Below are 20,697 nucleotides of genomic sequence, written 5' to 3'. Positions count from 1 at the left end.
CCGCTGGGGCTCAAGTGGCTGGTGAGGTGAAACATCAGGCCTGAGGCACCGCTGACGGCTTCTAAGGAAAGAGCCTAAAAACAGGCCAGGGAGGAGACAGAACTGAGTCTGAACCTTCAGAGCATCCCTGGTGGACAGGGTCATTTAGAGTTTAAGTCACAGCCCATTGAGAGCTGAGAGAAAGTCTGACTCCCCATTGCCTTCACTTTGGAGATGGCTGGAGCAGCCAGACAAATAAAGGATTTGCTTTGTCAGCTCAGAACCATGGCCCTGTCGTTCTGGTGGCCCGACTCCTGGTGCCGTGGGTCAGACCAACATCCCGACCCATGTGGCATCTGACCTCCTTCCACTCTCGGGCAGACCAACCGTCTGACTGTGCTGGCTCCCGATCCTGCCGGAGGATGAGCTCTCCCATAACGCACACGGTCTGCTGTGCACTGGGATTTCTGAGAGATGGGAACTCCTTCCTGATTGAAGCTCACCCAAGACCAGCTGCTGTTCTGAAGCCCACTAGGTGGCCTCTCCTAACTCCACCATCGCCACAGAGGCCACTCGTGGACGGTCCCATGCCTCTGAGCACTCGTCCCGCAGTAGAGGAGCAGGGTCCTAAAGGGAGGGATGCCTAGACCTGGCCAAGTGTAGGGACAAGCCGCTCCTCCCATACCTACAGGGTCACCTGGGCCCAACATGCTTGGGCCCTCACACCCTGGACTGCCACACAACACACACAGAGAAGTGCCCATACTTCCCAGGGGGAAACTTGCTGCTGGCTCCTTTCAGACCCATCCCGATGGGCCAGCTCACAGCCCTGGTGGCAGCCTGGGGCCCTGCTCTCACCTCTGGGCCCTGTGAATCGTAAGGCTAGTCTAGAAGCAATGGCCCCATCAGCCAGGCTAAGGGGATGTTCGAAAAATCTCCAGAACCCTCCGGTACTCAGAAGAGGCCGTGATGGGAGGTCTCCTACAAGGGACAGTTGCCTGAGTCAAAGAACGGTAGAGATGTCAGGCAGGAAGAGACCTCGAGAGGTGATCAGGTCCAGGCCTGGGCGCTGGTAAACCCAAGCCATCCCTGATGGCTGCGTGTCCAACCTGCCCCTCAAAACCTCTTGTGATGGGAATTTCACAGGCTGGCTGGAAGCATGTTCCAGAGCTGAATGCCCCTCTCAGACAGAGACCTGGTACCTCATGTCTATCTTCACCCCCACTTGCTGCAGACGAAGACCATTCCTGCTTGTTCTACCTGCAGTAGTCAAAGAAAAATCCACCCCATCCCCTCAATGACAGCCCTCAACAATCTGAAACTGTTACCGGGTCCCCTTTTACTCTTCTCTCGAGACTGAACAGGGCCCAGCTTATTACCCTTTCCTCATAGGTCAGTGTTTCTGACCCCATGTCTCTTTTGCTGCTCTCTTCTGGACTCCCTTCACCGTGTCCACATCTGTCCTCAAGTGTGCCACCCACAGCTAGACACACTACGCCAGCGGAGGCCTGCTCAGGATGGGGAAGGTGTTTTCAGAGGAGGACCCGACTGTCTCCTTCCTGAGTTGGGGTACGAACAGACTGAGTTTTCCTCAGGAGAGCAGAAGGTCTGGGTATGGTGTAAAACAGCCCCTCGCCCTCTCACGGACAGACCGTTATGTGGAAGAGCCCAAGACTTGGGTCTGCTCCCCCGAGTTGAAGACAGGCTCTGCTCTGCTCTTCAGGGAGTGCGGACCCTCTGCTCCCCATGCTGTCCTATCATCCCATGGTGCTCTAACGACACCAACAGGAGCCAGCTAGACAGCAGATACAGCCAGTTGGTCAAAGCCCTTGTGAAGTGTCTCCATGGCCAGCAGAGCCACAGCCCACATGAATTATGAAGAAACCTCTCTCCTCGGAGAGGTCTGATATACGTCCCTCCTCCTGGGTGTTTACCTAATGCCAGTCACCCAGCTCCCGAAAGAGCCAGCCTGTGCTTCCAGACCATGAGTCGTTCCAGCCTGTCTAGGCTCCACACGGAAAAGAACGTTCAAGACAAAGTGGTGTTCAGCCACAGCAGCATCACGTCCCCAAGAGGAAGCCAGATACTGGACCTGTCCCAGCCAGTTCCTATGTCCTGGGGCCAGCTTCCCTGCTGGCAGGACAGCTGTGACCTACAGGGGACATCTATTCCCCTCCGGCCCCCCCGGACTCTCAAGACCAGCCAAGTGTGTGAATTCAGGTCAGCACAAACTGATGCTGTTGGGATGCAATGGTCATTATCCACATCCAGCTGCCAAGAGGAGACATCTAATTGTGTGGAGCTGAGCAGCCCCTTTCCAAGCCCTGTCTGACCAGGAAAACCTCTCAACAAGCCCCACAATGGTCCTGCATCCTCTCCACCTGTGATCTCTCCTTGGGGTCCTCTGAGGGCCCTTCCAGCCTCCCATGGGTCTTGTCATCTTTTCTCTCTGCACTTCCAAAGCACATGTAGGGCACAGCCGTCAACAGGCTGCAGACGGAGCCAACTGCCGGCTGCACCACCTTGACACAGGCCGAGTTCTCTACAGCTGCTGGCACCTACAGCTGGAGGGTGTCGGGAAAGGGCTCCCTGATCTCCTGCCTCCGATCCCAAGAGGGGAGCTGGAGAGGGAAAGCCGTTCTCATTCTCTGGCCCACAGAACTGGCGGCTTGGTGGGACCCGGGACATAGCTGGGAAGATCAAGAGTGTCCTGGCCAAAGAGCCGAACTCACCACCCCTTTCTGCGCGAAGGTGACACAGCATCAGGGCTCTTTGCAGACGGACTCATGGGAGCGCTATTACAGCAGCATCCAGAGGCCTTGGGAGATAGTTTTGAATGGCCAGACAGCCAGCGACCTGGCCAGCAGGCTTTGCTACCAGAGCTGCAGGTCCCCTGCCCCAGTTCAGACTTGTGGTTCCCCTGTGGGCAGGTGGCTCCCCACAGGCTCCCCAGCAGGAGGACAGCAAGCTGCACAGCAAGGATTCACTGCCCAACATCTGAGCCCGAGAAAGGGAATTGAATCTGGAACATGCATGGGAGCAGAGCTGCCAAATGGAGTGGGTAACTGCCCCCCACTCCCCCTCCCCCCCAGCCAGGTGGCAAGCAAGTCCCATGCAGGATGCAATGGGTCATTAGGTCTCCTGAGGATCAGATGGAGACTAACCACTAGGCCAACTTTCCCCTCTCTCCTTGTACTCCTAGGAGAAAGGAATGTGTATCCATTGAGTTTAAAAAGCAAAACACTCGCCATTAGGCTGGCCCTATACATGTCATGGGACTGGCCTGAACAGTCACAAAACTGTCCGGCAAGATGCGAAATGGCTCAGGTTTGTCTTTTTTGAAAAAGGTTTTCCAGGATTGTTTTCACCAAATTTGTTACCAACATTTTTATCAAAACCCAGCCACCAAAAGGCAGCTTTTCTTACTGAAAACGGGCCCTCTGGTAAAATGCATTTGTCGAACAAATGAGTCAGATGTGGACATCATTGTGGTACTGAAATAGGGATTAAAACAAGGCAGCACTGAAAATTTTACAAAACCAAAACCAAATCCCAGGGGGCTTTTGCCATCGACAATTGTTTGCAAGTAAAATAAATAATTTTTAATTCTGATTTTTAACAAAAACTAAAACAAAAACCACCACCACCATTAGGTGCAAAAATTTTGACCAGTTCCCCAGATCAGACTTCAGCTGAAGCCGTGGCTGTCTCAGGCAGTTCTGAGCTGCGGGGTGAGGTTTCGTTCACACCACCTTGACAATAGATGTCACTAGTGCTCCAGCCCACCAGCGCTGGCTTGACGTACAGAACTGTGTGTAGGTAACACGCTGATTCTCTGATCGGCTCCATTTTCTCTGGCATTACCCTCCCTCTGCTGTGCTGGCAGATCACCCCTGGAATGGGTGTATTTCCTGGAGCAGAGGGTCCTTTAAACCCTGCCTTTTGCTTTGGCCGGGGGCGGGGGGGGCTCTCTGCCCAGCCTCCGTGAATGAGCCGGTTACCTGTTCGTATTTCTCCAGCTCCGTGTGGTAGATCTGTCGGATCTGCGAGAGTTTAGCTCTGTAGTCGGAATGCTCCACGGAATTGTCCGAGCCAGCCCCTCCGGATGCTGCCGCCGCGGCTGCTGCAGCTGCTGAGCCTCCTCCTTTCTCAGGTCCTGCCACGCCCTCCGCCAACAGCATGTTGTCCAGTCGCATCAGCTGCGGGTCTGTGGGCTCCTCTTCCTGGGCTCCCCGGATACTCAGGACTGCGAGAGGAGACAGAGGTGGGAGGGTTAGCTGGGAACCTGGCCCCTTGACATCAGTGGTGCCGTGGCAATCTACACGAACCAGCCCTTGCTTGCAAACCCTTGTTGCACCTCTAGTTCAAACCTAGCCCAGCAGCTTGGGACTCTGTCCTGGCCCTGCCCTGGAGCGAGCTGAGCCCTGGACCACTCATTGGAGAGCCTCAGAGAGGATGGGAGGCAGATCCGTTCCCTCCCTCCCTGGCACTCCCTCTGGAGCAGGGTTGGGACACGCTGGCACTACAGGGAGCACCTTTCTAACCAGCCCCCTAGGCTCCACCTCTTCCCCAGACCCCATCCCAGTCACTAGCTCCTCTGCCCCCTACCCTCCTCCTTGCTTGCTGGATTGTCTCAAGGAGCCAGCCTGCAGACAGGGGGTGGCTGCAAGTTAGCGGAGCCAGGGCAGGTTAATGACCCAGTGCCGCCTCCTGGCCTGGGATAACCAAGCTTTTGGTTTGGGTGCTGGGCCTCTGAAAACCAGGCACCTGGCAGCCAACCCTAAATGGCACTGACCCAGAAGCCAAAAAAATCAGAGTGTCCTGGTGAAAACGGGACAGCCCCACTGGCACCGTTTCTGCCCACACTGTCCCTTCTGCGTGAGAACAGATGGCTCGTGTCCCCGGGCTGTGGACTAGGCCCCTTTCACCCGCAGCCCTCCTCCAAGGCGATGCGGCAAAGAGCCCCCAGCGCTAAGGACTGAAGCTACTTTTGTGGGACAGGAACCGGCCGCCCCCATTTCAAGGGAGGAGAAACCCACCAGCGCGACAAGGGTTAGCGCTGCAGACGCAGCACTTCAGTAACTAGCTCGCGAGTCCCACACGCGGCTGGCTGGCCCCGTGGGCTCATGCCAGTTCTGGTGGTTTCCGTGGCTTTTGCGGGCCACCCACGTGAGATTGTGACAGGGAAGGTGTATGGGAGGCCAGCGCAAGGGGACATTTAGTTATTCGAGGCATGGTGTTCTCCGCTTGGCCAGCCTGGCCTGCCGACTGTTTGCACATGGTCCTCAATTACAAGGGGGAGAAGAAGAAGAGGCGCCACTTTTGTCTTCTAAAGGGCATTATGTTTTAAAAGACAACTAAAAAAGCCCCTAGAAATCACACAGCTAATTAAGAACACGGCTTTGTATTTGCAAACAGCTGCGCAAATATTAGCTCACTCACTGTGGAAATAATCATTCAGTGACTATTAACTCTTGGGTACACCTGGGTCTTTTCTTCCCTGAGGGAAACATCCCACCAGGCTGAAACCAAGAGAAATGCATGAGGGAGATGTGAAAACCTGCAGTTAAAAAGATAAGAAGATAGTTGGAGATACACATTTCCTAAAAGTGGAAAGGATCTCAGGAGGTCATCTAGTCCAGTCCCCTGCCCTCTTGGCAGGAGCAAGCACCATCCCTGACAGCTATTTGCTCCAATCCCTAAATGGCCTCCCTCAAGGACTGAGCTCACAACCCTGGGTTGAGCAGGCCAATGCTCAAACCACTGAGCTCTCCCTCTCTGCAAAAGTTCTATAGGTGGGGTCAAGGTGCTCTCCCAACAGGATAATTCACAGAGCTTTTCCACCAGGTCGATTTCTACATATTGTTCAGCAATCGCGTCGGACTTCAGAACATGACCGAATCCTCGCCCGACTCTTTGCTCTCACAAGGAAAAAGAAGTTAACAAGCCCTGTCTCCTCATCAGCACAGCAGATTAGCTAGGGGCACGAATGCCAACTGTGCAAATCTGAATAAGTGCATGTAACGGGTATTGCACACACACGCAGGAAATACCACGGGGAGAGAATCACAGCCGGATTCCCCTTTCTCTCATTTTTACAACCGGTCCGACAGTCACGAGCATTTGCTTTCACCCAGGTTTGCTGAGATGCATCAGGAAGAGAAGCTGGATCTGGGAACGAGACAGAGGGCTGCAAGTCTGGCACTTGGCTTCCATCTTAGCTCTGGCAAGCATTCCCAGCCTGATCCTACTCCTGTCAAAGTCAATGGTAAAACCCCCTTTGACTCATGCCCTTAGACTTGATCCTGGAACAAGCTGACACCTGTGCAGCCCTCACTGCAGAATCAGGTCCTTAAACCACTCATGCCTCAGTTTCCATGCCTTTAAAAGGCAACTTTTTACAAGGATGAATAAAACGTACAAAGCGCTTGGAGACCCTCTGGGGAAAGACAAAAGGCAAATGAAACATATTAATGTTAGTACAGGTTGAACCTCCCTAATCCGACACCCTTGGCACCTGACCGGCGCTGAAAGAGAGATTTTGCGGAACCATGGGACCTCAGTGTTCGCTAGCAGCATTACCAACACTTCCACTGCTTACTGGGCTCTGAGAAGACCTTTAGGGGTAAATTACAGCTAAATAACAGCACAGAACACTGAGACCCAGGACTGTGGGCTGGAAACAAACTTTATAGGAAACTTGGCCACACCCATGATAAGTGATCATCCAGCTAATTAAAATCATGCCAGATTATGAATGTTGCCAGATGAGATGTTCAACCTGTATGTACTAAGCAGCCTGAAAACTGCAGCAGAAGAGGCTATACTTCAGGGTGGGAGGGGAGAGAATAAACTGCCAACATTACATACTGAATCATCTTTTTTTAAATTTAACTATTTTAATTTTGTAAAGCGTAGGTGGAAAAGGCCAGAAACAGCTGCACTTAGACAGTATGTGGACGTGGCCAGGGATGCTAATAAGAGAGACAGGAAAAACCAGTGCACTGAATTTCCATAGGAATTCTACGGGCTAATATAGACATATTAAAACTTCGGAACGATCCACTGATTTTAAACGAAATTATGCTTTCTTACGTCTAAAACAAATCTGATCAATTATTCCTAACCCTGTAATCTGCGCTGCCAAGCATCAAAAAAAGTTTTTACTGCCAGTTTTAAAAAATAATCTAAAATTTGCTGCCAATAAAAAGTCATAAGAGGGCAGTGAAAGCAACAAGAAACATCCTTTTCCTTAATCTAGAATAAATTTCTGAATGATACAGTGACTATTAGTAGAAACTACTCGTGAGTGAAAGCTTCAGCAGAGAATGAACCCAAACAACAGGACACTTAAAAACCCTAAATGGCTTTGAAATCTAATTCTCTGGACACAAATCTTTTTTAGTATTTTTCACCTTTTTTGTGTTTGAAATTTTGTCATTTAAAAGGGTTGAAATGAGCAAGTAAATTTCTTAAAAAATAAAAATTAAATTACAAACAATTGCCAATTAACAATTATAGTTTACATACCAAAGATGGGCTGAAGAGGCCCATTTACATCTGGATCTCAGATTCAAAAAGACACAAATTCAGGTGACTTGAGATCCAGGATTTTGGGCGGATCTCTTTTACCTGGGTGTTACCACAAAGATACATAATGCCTTGCTAAAAATTGTTTTTTAAAAGATTGTTTAAAGAGCATACACGAAGCAAGCCACATGACAGACGAGACAAGAACAAAACATCTCCTGAGGTGGAGAGACAGCGGGGAAGGAAATCACAGAAGATGTGGAGCACCGTCAATGAAACATGTTGATTTCAGCTCAGCGATGCCTAATCCTATGCAAAAGAAAAGACAAATGCCAGAACTTAAAAGGAGGAGGAAGAGGCAGGAGATGGGACAGAGGTGAAGATGAATAATCTATTCCTCCCAAAAAACCTCAACACACACACACACGGGGGGGGGGAGGGGGGGGCGTGTTAAACACAAAGAGAAAACAGGAGTTTTAAACCAGACACACACATGGTTTGGATTTCAAGAGACATTTTTTTAAATAAATAATCTGAAACTCGCTACCCAGTGAGGTGTCCACATGTGATTGATGAATTTTTGTGTGGGACCTATTCAAGAAAAAAAGCTATGCGTGTTTAGTCTTATTACTGCATAATGACACACACACACACACACGTGTGATTATATATCCACAGCTGTACATTTGCACTAGTATACACTACTTTATGATTACAGTCTAATTAGATTTGTTTAACAAGTGGAATCCAAAAACCCACCGGGTCAAAAAATGCTGGGAGATGTCGCAGTTGTGCCGGTTTGGCTAGCCAGTTAGAATAGCACTATTAAATAAAGGCATGAAAAGACCAACGTGTTTAAGCAGACCTGATGCCACTAGTTATTGCTTGGTGTGTGCTCTGGTGAGGAGGAGACAAAATGATTATTTAAAAGCTCCTTTTTTATTTTCCCGGCACTATACAAGACTCAAATGTACCTTCTGCCAGGGCACCTGAGATGTTAACATTCATCCGCCGCGATCCAATTTCAAGTAGCAGAGCTGTTACCTAATCCAGCAACTATCACATATGATCAAGGCCCTGGTGGGCAGATTTATTTCACGAGGAGGGTGGTGAAGCACTGGAATGCGTTACCTAGAGAGGTGGAGGAATCACCATCCCTACATATTTTAAGTCTCAGCTTGACAAAGTCCTGGCTGAGAGGATTTAGTTGGGGTTGGTTCTGCTCTGGGCGGGGGGCTGGACTAGATGACCTCCTGAGGTTTCTTCCAATCTTGGATTCTATGACTGGCTCCCTGCCTCTCTCCTGCTCATCCGTAAATGGGCTTAAAGGGACAAAAGACCAGTTCTGGAGAGGCAGAGAGAGACAACCCACACTGGGCCACTGGAATCTGGATTCCCAGACCACGGAAATGGGGAAGAACAGTCCCCAGAAAACAATTTGGAAATGGGTGAGGGAATTTAGCAGCATTCACTGCGAACTGCTTTCTCTGGGATCAGTTCTACAGCTGGTGCTCATCCATGCAAACAACGGTTGCACCAATTGACATCCACTGAGGAGTTGGCCCATGGCACCAGTGTTGGTGGCAGACTCTTTGACGATTGTTCGGACAGTTATGAATTTGTTTGAGCTAAGAGGCTATCAGAAACCAAGAACTGGGTGCTGGGGACAGCGTGTGGGGACGCTGCCGGTGCTGCAGCTCTGTCAGCGGTCAAGGAACGCTCATGTCCTCCCAGAAACCCGGGAAAAACAAAGTGAAAATAAAACCATTTTGGCAAAGCAGCATCTCCTCCTGCTCTCTCCCTCCGTGTCACAGATGAGAAACCAGCTCCTGATGCTCCTGAATTTCTCCTGTGTTCTCAGCTGTACCCTTCCCCTGGCCAAAGGTGGAGAACCAATTGCCCGGGAAACTCCATTGGTTGATCTTCATGATCGGGAGGAAAAGTTACAGGCCAAAAACTAGGGAAAAACAGAATATTTTGTCCTTGGCTGGTCTCCTGACAGCCTGAAAAACCTGCCAGCTCTGCTGACTGCCACTAGAGGATGCTCGTCTCTCAGAAAGAACTGACTCTCTTCCCGAGAAACTAGCACAAAACAAAAACCACACGCCTCCTTCTGGCTGCTGCAAAGTGACTCTGCGGGTAATTCCGGACCTCCGGCCAGGGCAATCATGGAGGTGTCATTCCTTGGTGTTATCGGCCGGCGACAGGTTAGCAGAGGGGATGGTGAGACGGGAACCAGCTCTCTGCCCAGCGATGTGCTGCTCCCCAGCAGCAGTTCATGCAACAACGCCAGGATTCTTGTCAGGCCATAAGAGTGACCACTGTGCAACCCCAGGGCAAAACTCACACCACCATCCTTCGTTCACAGGCCCCACCTCTAGAGGTGACAGAGCCAGCATGCAGCCATACACCTCCAAGTCAGCTGCTGTGGGGTTCTACGTATCTCCTCTGAGGGAGCGAAAAATGTCCCCAGAGGCCCAGGTGGAGTCTCCACCCTGCAAGGGGCTGAGCCACCAGCTAGGGTAATTCCATCCCAGTGGCATGGTATGGAGTGGCAGAGCTCCAGCCATCCCCAAAACAACCAGAGAGGCTCATGAAGAGCCCCTGAGGCCTGCTAGCACCATGTCAGAGCCACTCAGGAAAGGCAAGACATAAGAAGGTCCATACTGGGTCAGGCCAACAGTCCATCTAACTCAGGTTCCTGTCTCCTGACAGTGGCCAAGGCCATAGGGACGAACAGAACAGGCAGTCACCAAGTGATCCATCCCCGATTGCCCATCCCCAGCTTCTGACAAACAGAGGCCTGGAAAACCTACTGAATAGCCAACTGATGGACCTGTCCTCCACGAATTTATCCAGATCTTTTCTCAACGCTGTTAGGGTCCGGGGGGCGCTTCACAACATCCTCTGACCAGGAGGTCCACAGCTTGACTGTGTTCTTCATGAAGAATACTCCCCTTTCTTCATTTTAAACCTGTTACCTGCGACAATGACCTATGAAAGACGACTCTCCCTCTCCTGTCTCACTGAGCCTTCTACACACCTCTCCCTCCACCCTCTCTTTCCCATCTTCCCCCTCTCCTGCTCTGGTATTCCAGAAGTTTTCCTCAGATCCTAAAGGTCTGTCCCAGCCCTAGCTCTGAGCCTCCTGTTCCACGGCTGCCATGCTGTAGCACAGCCACCTCCCGAGCGAGTGCAGACGTGCTTCTAAGGGGACTTTTTGGGGTAAGACTCCCAAAGCCTAGGACTCCCCCTGGCCTAGAAGGCAATATGATTTAATGGCCAGAGTAGTGAGCTCCACAGTAGCGACCCTGCCTGCTGGCTTGCTGTGGGAAAGTCCCTTCACCTCTGCCTCCATTTCCCCACTTCTAAAATGGGGATAAAAGACAGCTGATGGGAGGCTGTGAGGATTCAGCAGCTGCTGTTCATAACTCAGGCAAGGGTGTCTGATGGAGGTGCTGGCAATGCAGAGAGCATTAGAAGTAACTCTTATTCGCATAACCTGGCCACAGTAGCAGCACTTTCATCCTGCCTTGGGCCCAGGGGGCATTATGGGCTCTGCTCATGTCCCACCCAGCAGCTCCCAGGCCTGCTGGCAGGCAGGACCCTCTTTGCTCAGTGGCTACCTCCTTGGGAGACCTGACTCTCAGGATGGTCTAGCTTAGTGGGTCAGGCTTGGTTTCTCTGCTTTGGCATTCAACATGCATGGGGTTCAGGACATGGCTTCTCCCTCTTTAGTGCTAGAGCCAGGAGTTATCAGACTCCTGAGGAGGGGACATCCGGCTCCTATCTTTGGACCTCTGGCTTCCAACGTGCCTTCAGCAGCCCAGGACACCACAAACACATAAAATCATCATGGACTCACACCACACAGACTCCCTTGGAGCAACGCTCCATGGCAAAGCCTGAACTCAGCCCTTGGTTTGTTAACTGCCCTGCTCCGTGGGGACCTGGGACAGAGGTGTGGGACTGGCAATGAGTCCCAGAATGCTTCAGAGGTCCCAGATGCATCATGAGCCAGTTGTCTCCAACCCTCTTTCCCATTTTGAGAGAACAGATGAAGCGCCAGCAAGGGCTCCAGTCACACAGGAGAGGAACGTGCTTCTCAGCAGCACTTGATATGAAAGAAAGCACAAGGAAGAGCATTCACGAAACTCAAAAGAGGGTCTCCAGGCTTCTCATACCCTCCTTTACACTCTACTGGACCTCTCTCAATCCCCATATCAGGACTGTGCAACCCTTGGCCAACGGCTGAATTCCTTTGGAAGGCTCACCCAGAAAAGGGTTGTGGAGTGACTCTATCCAGCTGTTGAGTGCTGGCTCCTAGAAACTTCTAGGGAACCACCTCCACCTCCCAGGTTTACATCGCTCTTCTCCTCAGACGTTGCTTTTAGGCCCTAAAAGTCATAGCTGTGTGGGGGCTTGAGGGAGAAGTACACTACAGCCAGTTAAACCTCGGCAGCGAGCTGGAGACTTGTATTCAGGAGTGTGCTCTGCAAAGAAGGGACACCCAGTGATGAAGAGACGGTCCATTATGCTGATGAAATGCTCAAGTTACCAAGTTCTTGCCATCTTTCCAAGCCATGCCCCTAACCTAACCAAACGCCTGAAGGTGGCAGGGTGCTTGTTGGAAGAAAAGAGGCTGTCTTTGCTGACATTTCCTGGCCAAATTTCCAACCACAGTCTGAGAAGTAACCTTGCAATTTAGTTAATACACCCTTCTGTGCTTCCTAGCCTCTGCTGTAGCACAGGGTTGTTAAAAGAACTCCCACACTGCACCCCAGAGGCAGCTGCATTTCAGCAAGAGTAACTCCCTCATGAGTTGGGAAAGGATTTCTGGAGCCTTTTGGAGGTAAATTGGAAGGAGGAAGGCCTTGAAACTGGGCTAAGAGAAAAGTGAGGTTCAATATCAGGAAGAAAGCTGTTTATTTGCCTGTAAGAGTCTCCAAAGGATGTGATGGAGCCATCAAAGAAGGGAGTGTAGGGAACTATTATGGGATGGCAGGAAGGTGAATTAGGGTAGCTCCTTTTTGGCTCTAATTTCAGAGCACATTTTGGCAAAAACAAATCCCAGTGGCTGGAATCTTCCTCAGCCTCCCCATGAAATACAGCAAGGTCGCCGAGCCAGTAACACAGGTGCAGAATTCAAATGTCAGCCTGAGCTGGGTGGGCTGCCCTAGGGTTTTGTCCAATTGCCTTTCCAGGGGGACCTTGTAAAGGAGGAGGAGATTTCCAGCAAATGATTGCAAGTTATGGAAAATAATGTGCCACTTAGTGTTGGAGGCGAGCGTGCTGGCAGGCAGCGCTGGGATGCAGTGCAGGAGCAGATGGGAGTGATTAGGCTGTGATTTTCAGAAGGGCTTTTCTTCCCATCCTTCTCTGTTCTTAAGATGTGCTGGAAAAACCCAGGAGCTTGAGAGAAGAAGATGAAGGTTCCACCTCTGCAGCTCTGGAGCCAAGTTCCACTCTGGAGCCAAGGATCTCTCAATGGATTCAGGGAGGTCTCCAGTAGATATCCAGAAGTCCATGAGCACAACAGTACCTCTAGAGAGACCCTGTGATACTGTTATTCTCCAACCACTTTTCCTGACGCCTATGACCAGCACGCTGTGCTGCATGAATGCCAACCCAGAAATTCCCCCAGCCATGTTTAGGAGGCAGATGTCAGCTCAACGTGATTACTCTCACAATTTTGCCATGATCCTTGCAACGTTTGATGGTGCTCTTAAAGCCCCAGCTGCTGGAATCATGTGATCATGGGACACTCACTTTTCACTTTAATAGTAACAGAGAGATAGCCATGTTAGTCTATATTCTATCAAAACAAAAAAGCAGTCCAGTAGCACTTTAAAGACTAGCAACTATCCCATGTGGTCTCTCTCAAAAAAGCTCACCACCTAATACATTATTTTGTTAGTCTTTAAAGCGTTACTGGACTGCTTTGTTTGTTTTCATTTCACTTTAAAAGAAGGCAAGTTTCCAGCCCTTGTGGGTTGCAGAAAAAGCATGATCCAGAAACCAGAAAGTCCACATAAAAACAAAAACACCGCAAATTCATTACTTTGGTCGGTGGGGTTTTTTTTTTTAATTTTGTAAATCACATTATTTTTAAGCCACTCTCAATCTCCTAGGACATGAATCCAAGGCTGGCCATACTGAACCCTGCACAGCCAGATTCCCTGTTCCCTTGTGTAACACTTTAAAAATGGGAAAGTCTGAAACACATCCCGACTGCTCTGTGTTTCTGACCCTTCAGCTTGGGCAAAGTAATTAGGAAGAGTTTCAAGCAGTTACAGAGGGGCTGATGTTTCCGGTCTCACCTAACACGGGTCACGAAGAAGACCTGATGAAAGCTTAGTGTAAAGTAGAGAACTGTCCTGTGATAGACCATTGTATCCAGTGGGGGCCAACAGGCCACTGAGCCCCAGAGTGAGGTGTGGGGAAGGGGAACTGATATTTAAAGTGAGACGCCAAGTTGCCTGTGATAGCAGTGAGGGTCTGGGTGGACCGCCTTGCTCCATGCCCCGGAAGGGGCGTGGCCTCTGGCGGAAGGGGCGTGGCCTCAGCACCACCCAGACTGCAGCAATGCTGCCCCCCCCATCACACCAACAACCCTCAGTACTGCCTGGAGTGCCACAGTTGTTTGAAGGGCCCAGACCTCCAGACCCTTTTGCATCACCCTGTCCCAAGGCTGTTGCCCTGTTCGCAGCCCCCAATTCACAGCCCCACCAAACAGGCAGAGCAGCGTTACTTCGGCCTTCTTGGCAAGGCCGCACACACGTCCAATTGCTATCACTGGTCAGAACAGTGGTGGTGAAACCACTTGCACACCCTGGATACACTCAACGCTTTTTTACACTGGCTTGATGCACATTTGCAGCGTTTTAAGCAGCCACAGGTCACGAGGGAGCCCAGGTACACGCCTACATTTAGGCTGGGGCTTTCAGTTGAAAGTCAAGAGCAACTCTGGTGCTCCGTTGGAAACCTAATTGGTTCTACACACAAACAAACAGCGCAAATCTATTACAGGTGAAGATAAGGTGACTCTGACACCCTATACGTCAGAGCCAGGACAGCTTTTCTGCTGCTAATGTACTGGGAAAAGGAAGCACCGCTTAGTTTTCCCAGGCCTTTGCAGGGCTGGATCCTGTATGAGAGCTAAGTGGGCTCAGCAAGTTACAAGGGTGGGTCCAAACGAGTCACATTTAATTGTCAGTGAGAGACAGAAACAAAGCCACTCACAGTGCCAATCTGAAAGTCTGTCCTTTGCTTTCACGTTTGTTAAAGCCACAAGGCCAGATTGTCAGCTGGTGCACGCTGGCACAGCTCCACTAAAACCAGAGTGACATCGGCTGCGGATCTGACCCACACCGTGTCTGTACACAGCACACACACACAGCCCCAACTGATTTCAGGCCTGCCGGTTCCCTCTGACTTCTTCCATCTATGGGAAAAAAAGTTCATGCAGCACACAGACAACCTGTGCAACTGCTGGCTGGAGGGTGCTGCGAACACCAAGCTATCAGGGCTCACAAAAAGAACTAGATAAATTCATAGAGGAAAGATTCGTCAGTGGCTATTAGCCAGGATGGGCAGGCGTGGTGTCCTTACCCTCGGTTTGCCAGAGGCTGGAAATGGATGACAGGAGAGAGATCGCTCAACGATCACCTGTTCCGTTCACTCTCTCTGGGGCATCAGGCATTGGCCTCTGTCTGAAGAGAGGATGCTGGGCTAGATGGACCTCTGGTCTGATTCAGTGCAGCTGTTCTTATGTTCTTATCTTCACTTCCGCGTGTGCGTCTGCGCCTAAATCCCTCTGATTTCTGAGAGACTACTGTCAGATTTAAACATGGGATTTGGAGCCTGGAGATATTCGGGCTTAATTGGGGAGGAGGGGGGGCATTCAGAAACATTCCTCTGGCTAGTCATTTGAACAGTACAGCAACTGTCCGAAGTGACTCACGGGGCTGGAGTGGCAGTCGTAGTCCAAAACTCCAAAGAGAAACGGGCTCGCGGCAGAGCACAGGTCAAGCCCATACGTATCACATGGCAGTGGCTTCCACATGTGATCTGTAACATGCTACATGCTATGCCCCCCCAAAACACACGCTTCCTTACTAAATGATGAACCAAACTTGGCAGGCTGAGTAAATGGAGTTGCAGACCAGCTGGCAGGAGAGGGAATTGTGGTTTACAAGCATTTGTGGCTTTGAAAATGAGATAATCATCAATTAATCAGGTGGCCTTTTCTCCAACCTTCTCTCCCCCGCTTGCCCGCAACAATCCCACACATTTTTGGCTCTCTTGCTTGCCTGACGGAAACGGGTCGACCCTCACCAGGTTGCTGAGCTCTGGACAGCAGCCCTGGCTTGCTCGCCATCCAGTTTAAGCAAACAAAGAACAAAACCTTGGAAACGCAATGACACCACAATTTTACTTTGCCGCTGACCTTTGACCTCTTGGCCAAACTCCTGGGGACCCAGGGCACAACGCTATCGAGTTCCTTCCCGGAAAGAACTAAAATAAATATTTAAGCACATACTTATGCGGTGGGAAAGACCTTACTCCTCCCCTTTCTGTTCCTCCCTTCCCCACCGGGCATCAGCCATCCTGCCTACACCTCCAGGACTGGATCACACCTCTGACCTCAAGCTTACCAAAAGAACCCATGCCTTGAATCCGACTGGAGCAATTACACTACTCTTTCAGGCCTGGAGGAATCAGCTAATCTAATGAAGCAGTTCTCCTGCCTTGACCGGAAGAGGATTAGCACACTGGCGCTCTGCGGTGAAGAGTAATCAATCCCTGATCTACATAAACTAGCTCATGGTTTCTCAATATCGGCTAGGCCCTGGATCACGCCACGCTTCAGAGGCTGGCTTGCAAACCCATCTCCTGCCCCCTCCCCAGCCGCTGGCCTCCCAGTTGCACGCATGGAAAAGTAGCAGGTATGCTGTGGTTGGCAGAGCCCGCTGCCCATCATGCCGACTGGCGCTGTTTCATTGTTTACTTGGCCTCCCGTTGGCCTGTCTTCAGCTGTTCTCCTGCTCTACGCTGAGTGCCAGCGCCTGGCCTTTTTTTCTGGGTCTGTCCTGCGCCACGCACAGAACGGCCCTGCTCCGGGACTAGGGCTGGCAGGTGCTGCAGAGAGGAAGATAGGAAGGCACCGGATTTCCAGCTCCTTGTAACGCAACTGAGGAGCTGGGGGAAGGGAGGTGATCAGGCTGTATCCTTCGCGAACCCAGCTCTCTGCTCATCCTCAGCCTGTGCTCTGCAGGGCACCGGTGAACAGCTCAGTCCTGCCAAGGGGGTGAGGGGACCACCAGGGGGTAACTGTCACAGGCCCCTCTGAAGCGCCAGCAGCACTGCTCTGCGTGGTGGGGGGGAGGGTGGGGCTAGCAGTCCTGACTACCATAGGCCCCGCCCCTTTCAGGGTGCAGACATGGGACCGCCTCCCACCTTGCCCGGGGGTGGCTGTCGACCCCATTGCACAGGCTATGTTACAGCTGTTATCGGTCAGCTGAGTTCACAGCATCCAGCTAAGCCACGTGGGAACCAGCTGTGACCTTCACTCTCAGGCAGGGCGGGGAGAGAAACCACACCCTGGGAAAATCGCAGCATGACATAAGCCTCCTTGCAGAGCAAGCACCACACGGATGGGTCTCGAGCTCGGCCCACAGAATGGTTTGGATGGCTGCTCAGCCATATCCAAGGTTCCCTCGAATTTTTAGTAGCCATGGGGTGGAATAAATTTTATGATGTGCACCAAAGCATGTGCAATGAGCACCACCAATAGGAACATACCCTGCTGGCTATGGGAGCGCCATAAAAGCAACACACACACACTTTGTTCACACAAAAATTGGCATTTTTAAAAATGACTCCAAAGTGAGTCTCTTCCCCCTGCCCCATCCCGGTGATGTCCCACACAGGGAGCAAGAATCCTATGTTAAAAAGAAGTGGGAATGGGGCACGTGGTACATTCAAGTGGTCAGAGAGGGGACAGGGGGCTGCACTCCTGGATCCCATGCATCATTCTGCATCTGCCTCTGGGTGCACCACAGCAGCACTCCATGACTCGATTTCCCCTCATGGACTTTGTGGTGCCCTTGGCTCAAATCCTCACTGGGGTGCAAAGAAACCGTCAGCCAACACAACAATATCCAACACTTTCAGCCTCACGCCTCGTCACAAGTGAGAGGAAACTGACCCCCAGAGCCCAAGGCAGATGGTACGAGCCCCATCTCAGCAACAGAAAGAGAAGCAAAGTGGGGGAAAAGTGCTTCACCCGAGGACACAGCTGCAGTCTCAGAGCTGGGTAAGAACTTGGCAGCTACTCCCATCTGCCACCACTGGCACGGCACTGGACTGGCTCAGGTGACCTGACTTTTATGCCTGGTTCTGCCACTGACTGGCCAACGTTGGGCAAATCATTGTCTCGCTCCATGCCTCAGTTTCACCATCTGTATAATGGGGCTACCGGAACCTCCTTTGTAAAGTGCTTTGAGATCAGCGGATGAAAAGTGCCTGGGAGCGGCCAGGCATCAGCATGACTACACCTGCACACAATGCGACCTTTGGAGCGTCCATTCAGCATGTGCAGGATCAGAGCCCTATGCTAAAGCGTCGCATCCTCATTCTGAAGTCGCAACACACAAAAAAAGCAAGAGGAAATGGTGAAGAGGCCATGCTTTGTCTGGCTTGTGAGGCCAGCCATAAAAAAACTTCGGAGACGCAGAAGGCCCAGCCCGGCTGGGATCCCTGCCTCCCACTCCTCCTCTCTTCAGCGCTTTGCATATGAATCCTTCTCCACTGAAAAGAAACAGGCTTTTCAACCAATTGCATCTGCTGCGGAGCCTCGGTGGCCTCTGGAGCCCCTCGGCAGGCCACAGTCCCATCTCAACGTCGCCAGGCCAGGCCATGAAATTAGAAAGAAACAAAGAAAGGCTCTCTCCAAAAGGAACTGCCTCTTTTCTTGCCGGCTCGCCTGTTTAGAGGTCATCCCCCATGGACACGGATGGCCTCCGGGCTGCTGTTCTATGCACAAAGCATCTAGGGTGGGGATGATGTTGGTGACAAGATTGACAGGAGACCAAGATTAAAAGTGGCTTAAAACCCACTGCATTTCAGACTCCCTCCCTGTGCCAGTTTGAGATGTTAAATAATAAACCCTGGTAGCCAGGCAGCTTTGGGCCATCACAGACATCAAAAATATTGATGCTTCTCAGGCTTGCCGAGTAAATCAAAGTGACCCATACATTTAAAAAAAAAAAAAGGCAGGGAGGGCCATCACACTTGATTGAGACACCAGCTTCCTGGCTCAAGGACATTTCCAGTTCTTCTTAAGCCCCCAGCTCCTGGAGTCATGGGATTGTGTGAGAATCTGTTTCTTTTTAAAAAAAGAAAAAAAAAGGAAGTTTCTGGCCTTAAATGCCGCAGGGAAAACATGATTCAGCCGCACCCTAAAGGCTCAATAAAAAACAGAAGGGCAATTAAAAGAACCTTACGTTTATTATGACATTTAAAAAAATCTTATGATTCCTAAGCTGATCTCATGATTTTTGAATGCCAGAGGCTGGCACCAATGGTTCTTCATTGTGATAGAAGTTCCAAAAAATTGCAACCCCACTATCAGACATTTTAGGGAGCTGGATAATTGATGTAAAATGAAGGTGGGATCCCCAAACTCCTAAATATCAAGTCTCAGGGGGCTACTAGTACTTACAGCCTAGTCCTCCACAGAACGTCAGCTAAGGTGTCGAGGGCAGGCTGATGCCACACCGGGTATGAATATCATTGTAGATGGAGAATGTATGCATTGCTTCACAGCCCAGGGTGTGTGTGCGCGCTCACTGTATCACATTATAGTTTGTATCAAGCGCCTGATCCCCAGCAGCGGGGAGAAGACCGGCTTCCTGCCAGAGCAGAGACGTTGACCCATCTATCCGCTGCAACGTAAATGGAGCGTTGCTCATGATCATTGGTTGACACCAAAGGCGGGCAAAGGACTGGGAGACTGAATGGGAAGAGAACAGCAGGGAAATAAGAACTGCATGGGGAAGGGCACTACAAAACCATACAGGACTGTGACTGTGGGCAGAGAATGGGGAGAGGAAAGCACGGTCTCACCCAGCCCCTAGGACAGAGGGGGCAACCTACAGCCTTGAGCTCCTCCTGGGGAGTAGGGTCTGGGGCTCGCCCAGCTCCATGTGTGGTTTCTACAGGCAGTGGCATGTCGCTCTTCCAGATGCTCCTACATGTAGAGGCAGCCAGAAGGCCCCACCCCAAACACCACCCCCTCAGCTCCCATTGGCTGGGAACCAGGGCCAATAGGAGCCACAGGGGCAGTGCCTGCAGATTGGTGGGAGGGGGGGCAGTACACGGAGACTCCTGCTCATGCCTCCACCTCGGAGCTGACCGGACGGGGGACCATTCTGCTGCTGCTCGGAGCTGCTAGAGGAGATAAGTTCAGCCTGGAGGAGCAAATTCTCACCAGCAGCTGAACCCCACACCCCAGGAACTCCAGCTCAGGGACCAGTCCCTGGCAAAGGGCCTCAGTGCCAACTCTGCCCACCCAGCTCCACCGGTGACACCATCACAGGAGCCCACCACATCAGCCGCACCGCCAAGGGCCCCTTCACCCACACGACACGAATGTGGTATAAGCCATCGTGTGCCAGCAAGGCCCCTCCGCCACGTACTCTGGCCCAACTGGACAGACTCTGCATGAAAGAGTACAGCAAACCCTCGACGCAACGGACTAATGGGGGATGGGGAGGGGCCCGTTAATGCCGAAAGGCCGTTACAGCCGAATGGTTCTACTGTCTGACGATGCACTGACCTTCCCAGCCCATCGCTCACTCCTGTCCTCCGCCCCCACTTCCCGTTCCCCTCCTGCCCCATTCTTCCCCTCGCACCTCCAGCTCCCTCCCCCTATCACCAGGAGTGGAGCCAAGTGCCGGCCTGGCTCCTTCCACCTCCTGCAGCCCCCGGCTCTGAGTCGCCCGTGTGAAGGCAGAGCGTGGCCGTCCCCAGCCTGCCAGCAGGAAGCAGCCTCCAACACCATGGCTGCTGCTCAGCGCCACTGCAGGTGGTGGCTGGGTGCCGACATGCTCCAGGCACGTGGGGCTGGGGGGAGGAGAGCTCCCGCCCCCCGTTGCAGCCACCCCCACCAGCTCCTCTGGCCCC

The 20,697-nt window shown here is 51.6% G+C and overlaps 1 protein-coding gene across 4 annotated transcripts in view; it reads right to left on the bottom strand.

Moving 5' to 3' along the window:
- PBX1 (PBX homeobox 1) overlaps nucleotides 1-20,697 on the bottom strand; it is a 210,671-nt gene that overhangs the window by 34,483 nt on the left and 155,491 nt on the right. For all 4 annotated transcript variants that reach the window (XM_075002206.1, XM_075002205.1, XM_075002208.1 and 1 more), the window contains exon 3: nucleotides 3,981-4,225. In XM_075002206.1, the coding sequence (XP_074858307.1) occupies nucleotides 3,981-4,225 (245 nt within the window). The remainder of the gene's footprint in view (nucleotides 1-3,980; nucleotides 4,226-20,697) is intronic.

The sequence above is a fragment of the Carettochelys insculpta genome, chromosome 9 (assembly GCF_033958435.1).
Source record: "Carettochelys insculpta isolate YL-2023 chromosome 9, ASM3395843v1, whole genome shotgun sequence".
Taxonomy (NCBI): domain Eukaryota; kingdom Metazoa; phylum Chordata; order Testudines; family Carettochelyidae; genus Carettochelys; species Carettochelys insculpta.
Note: the sequence above shows the minus strand (reverse complement) of the source record. Positions and strands in the feature narration are given on the sequence as shown.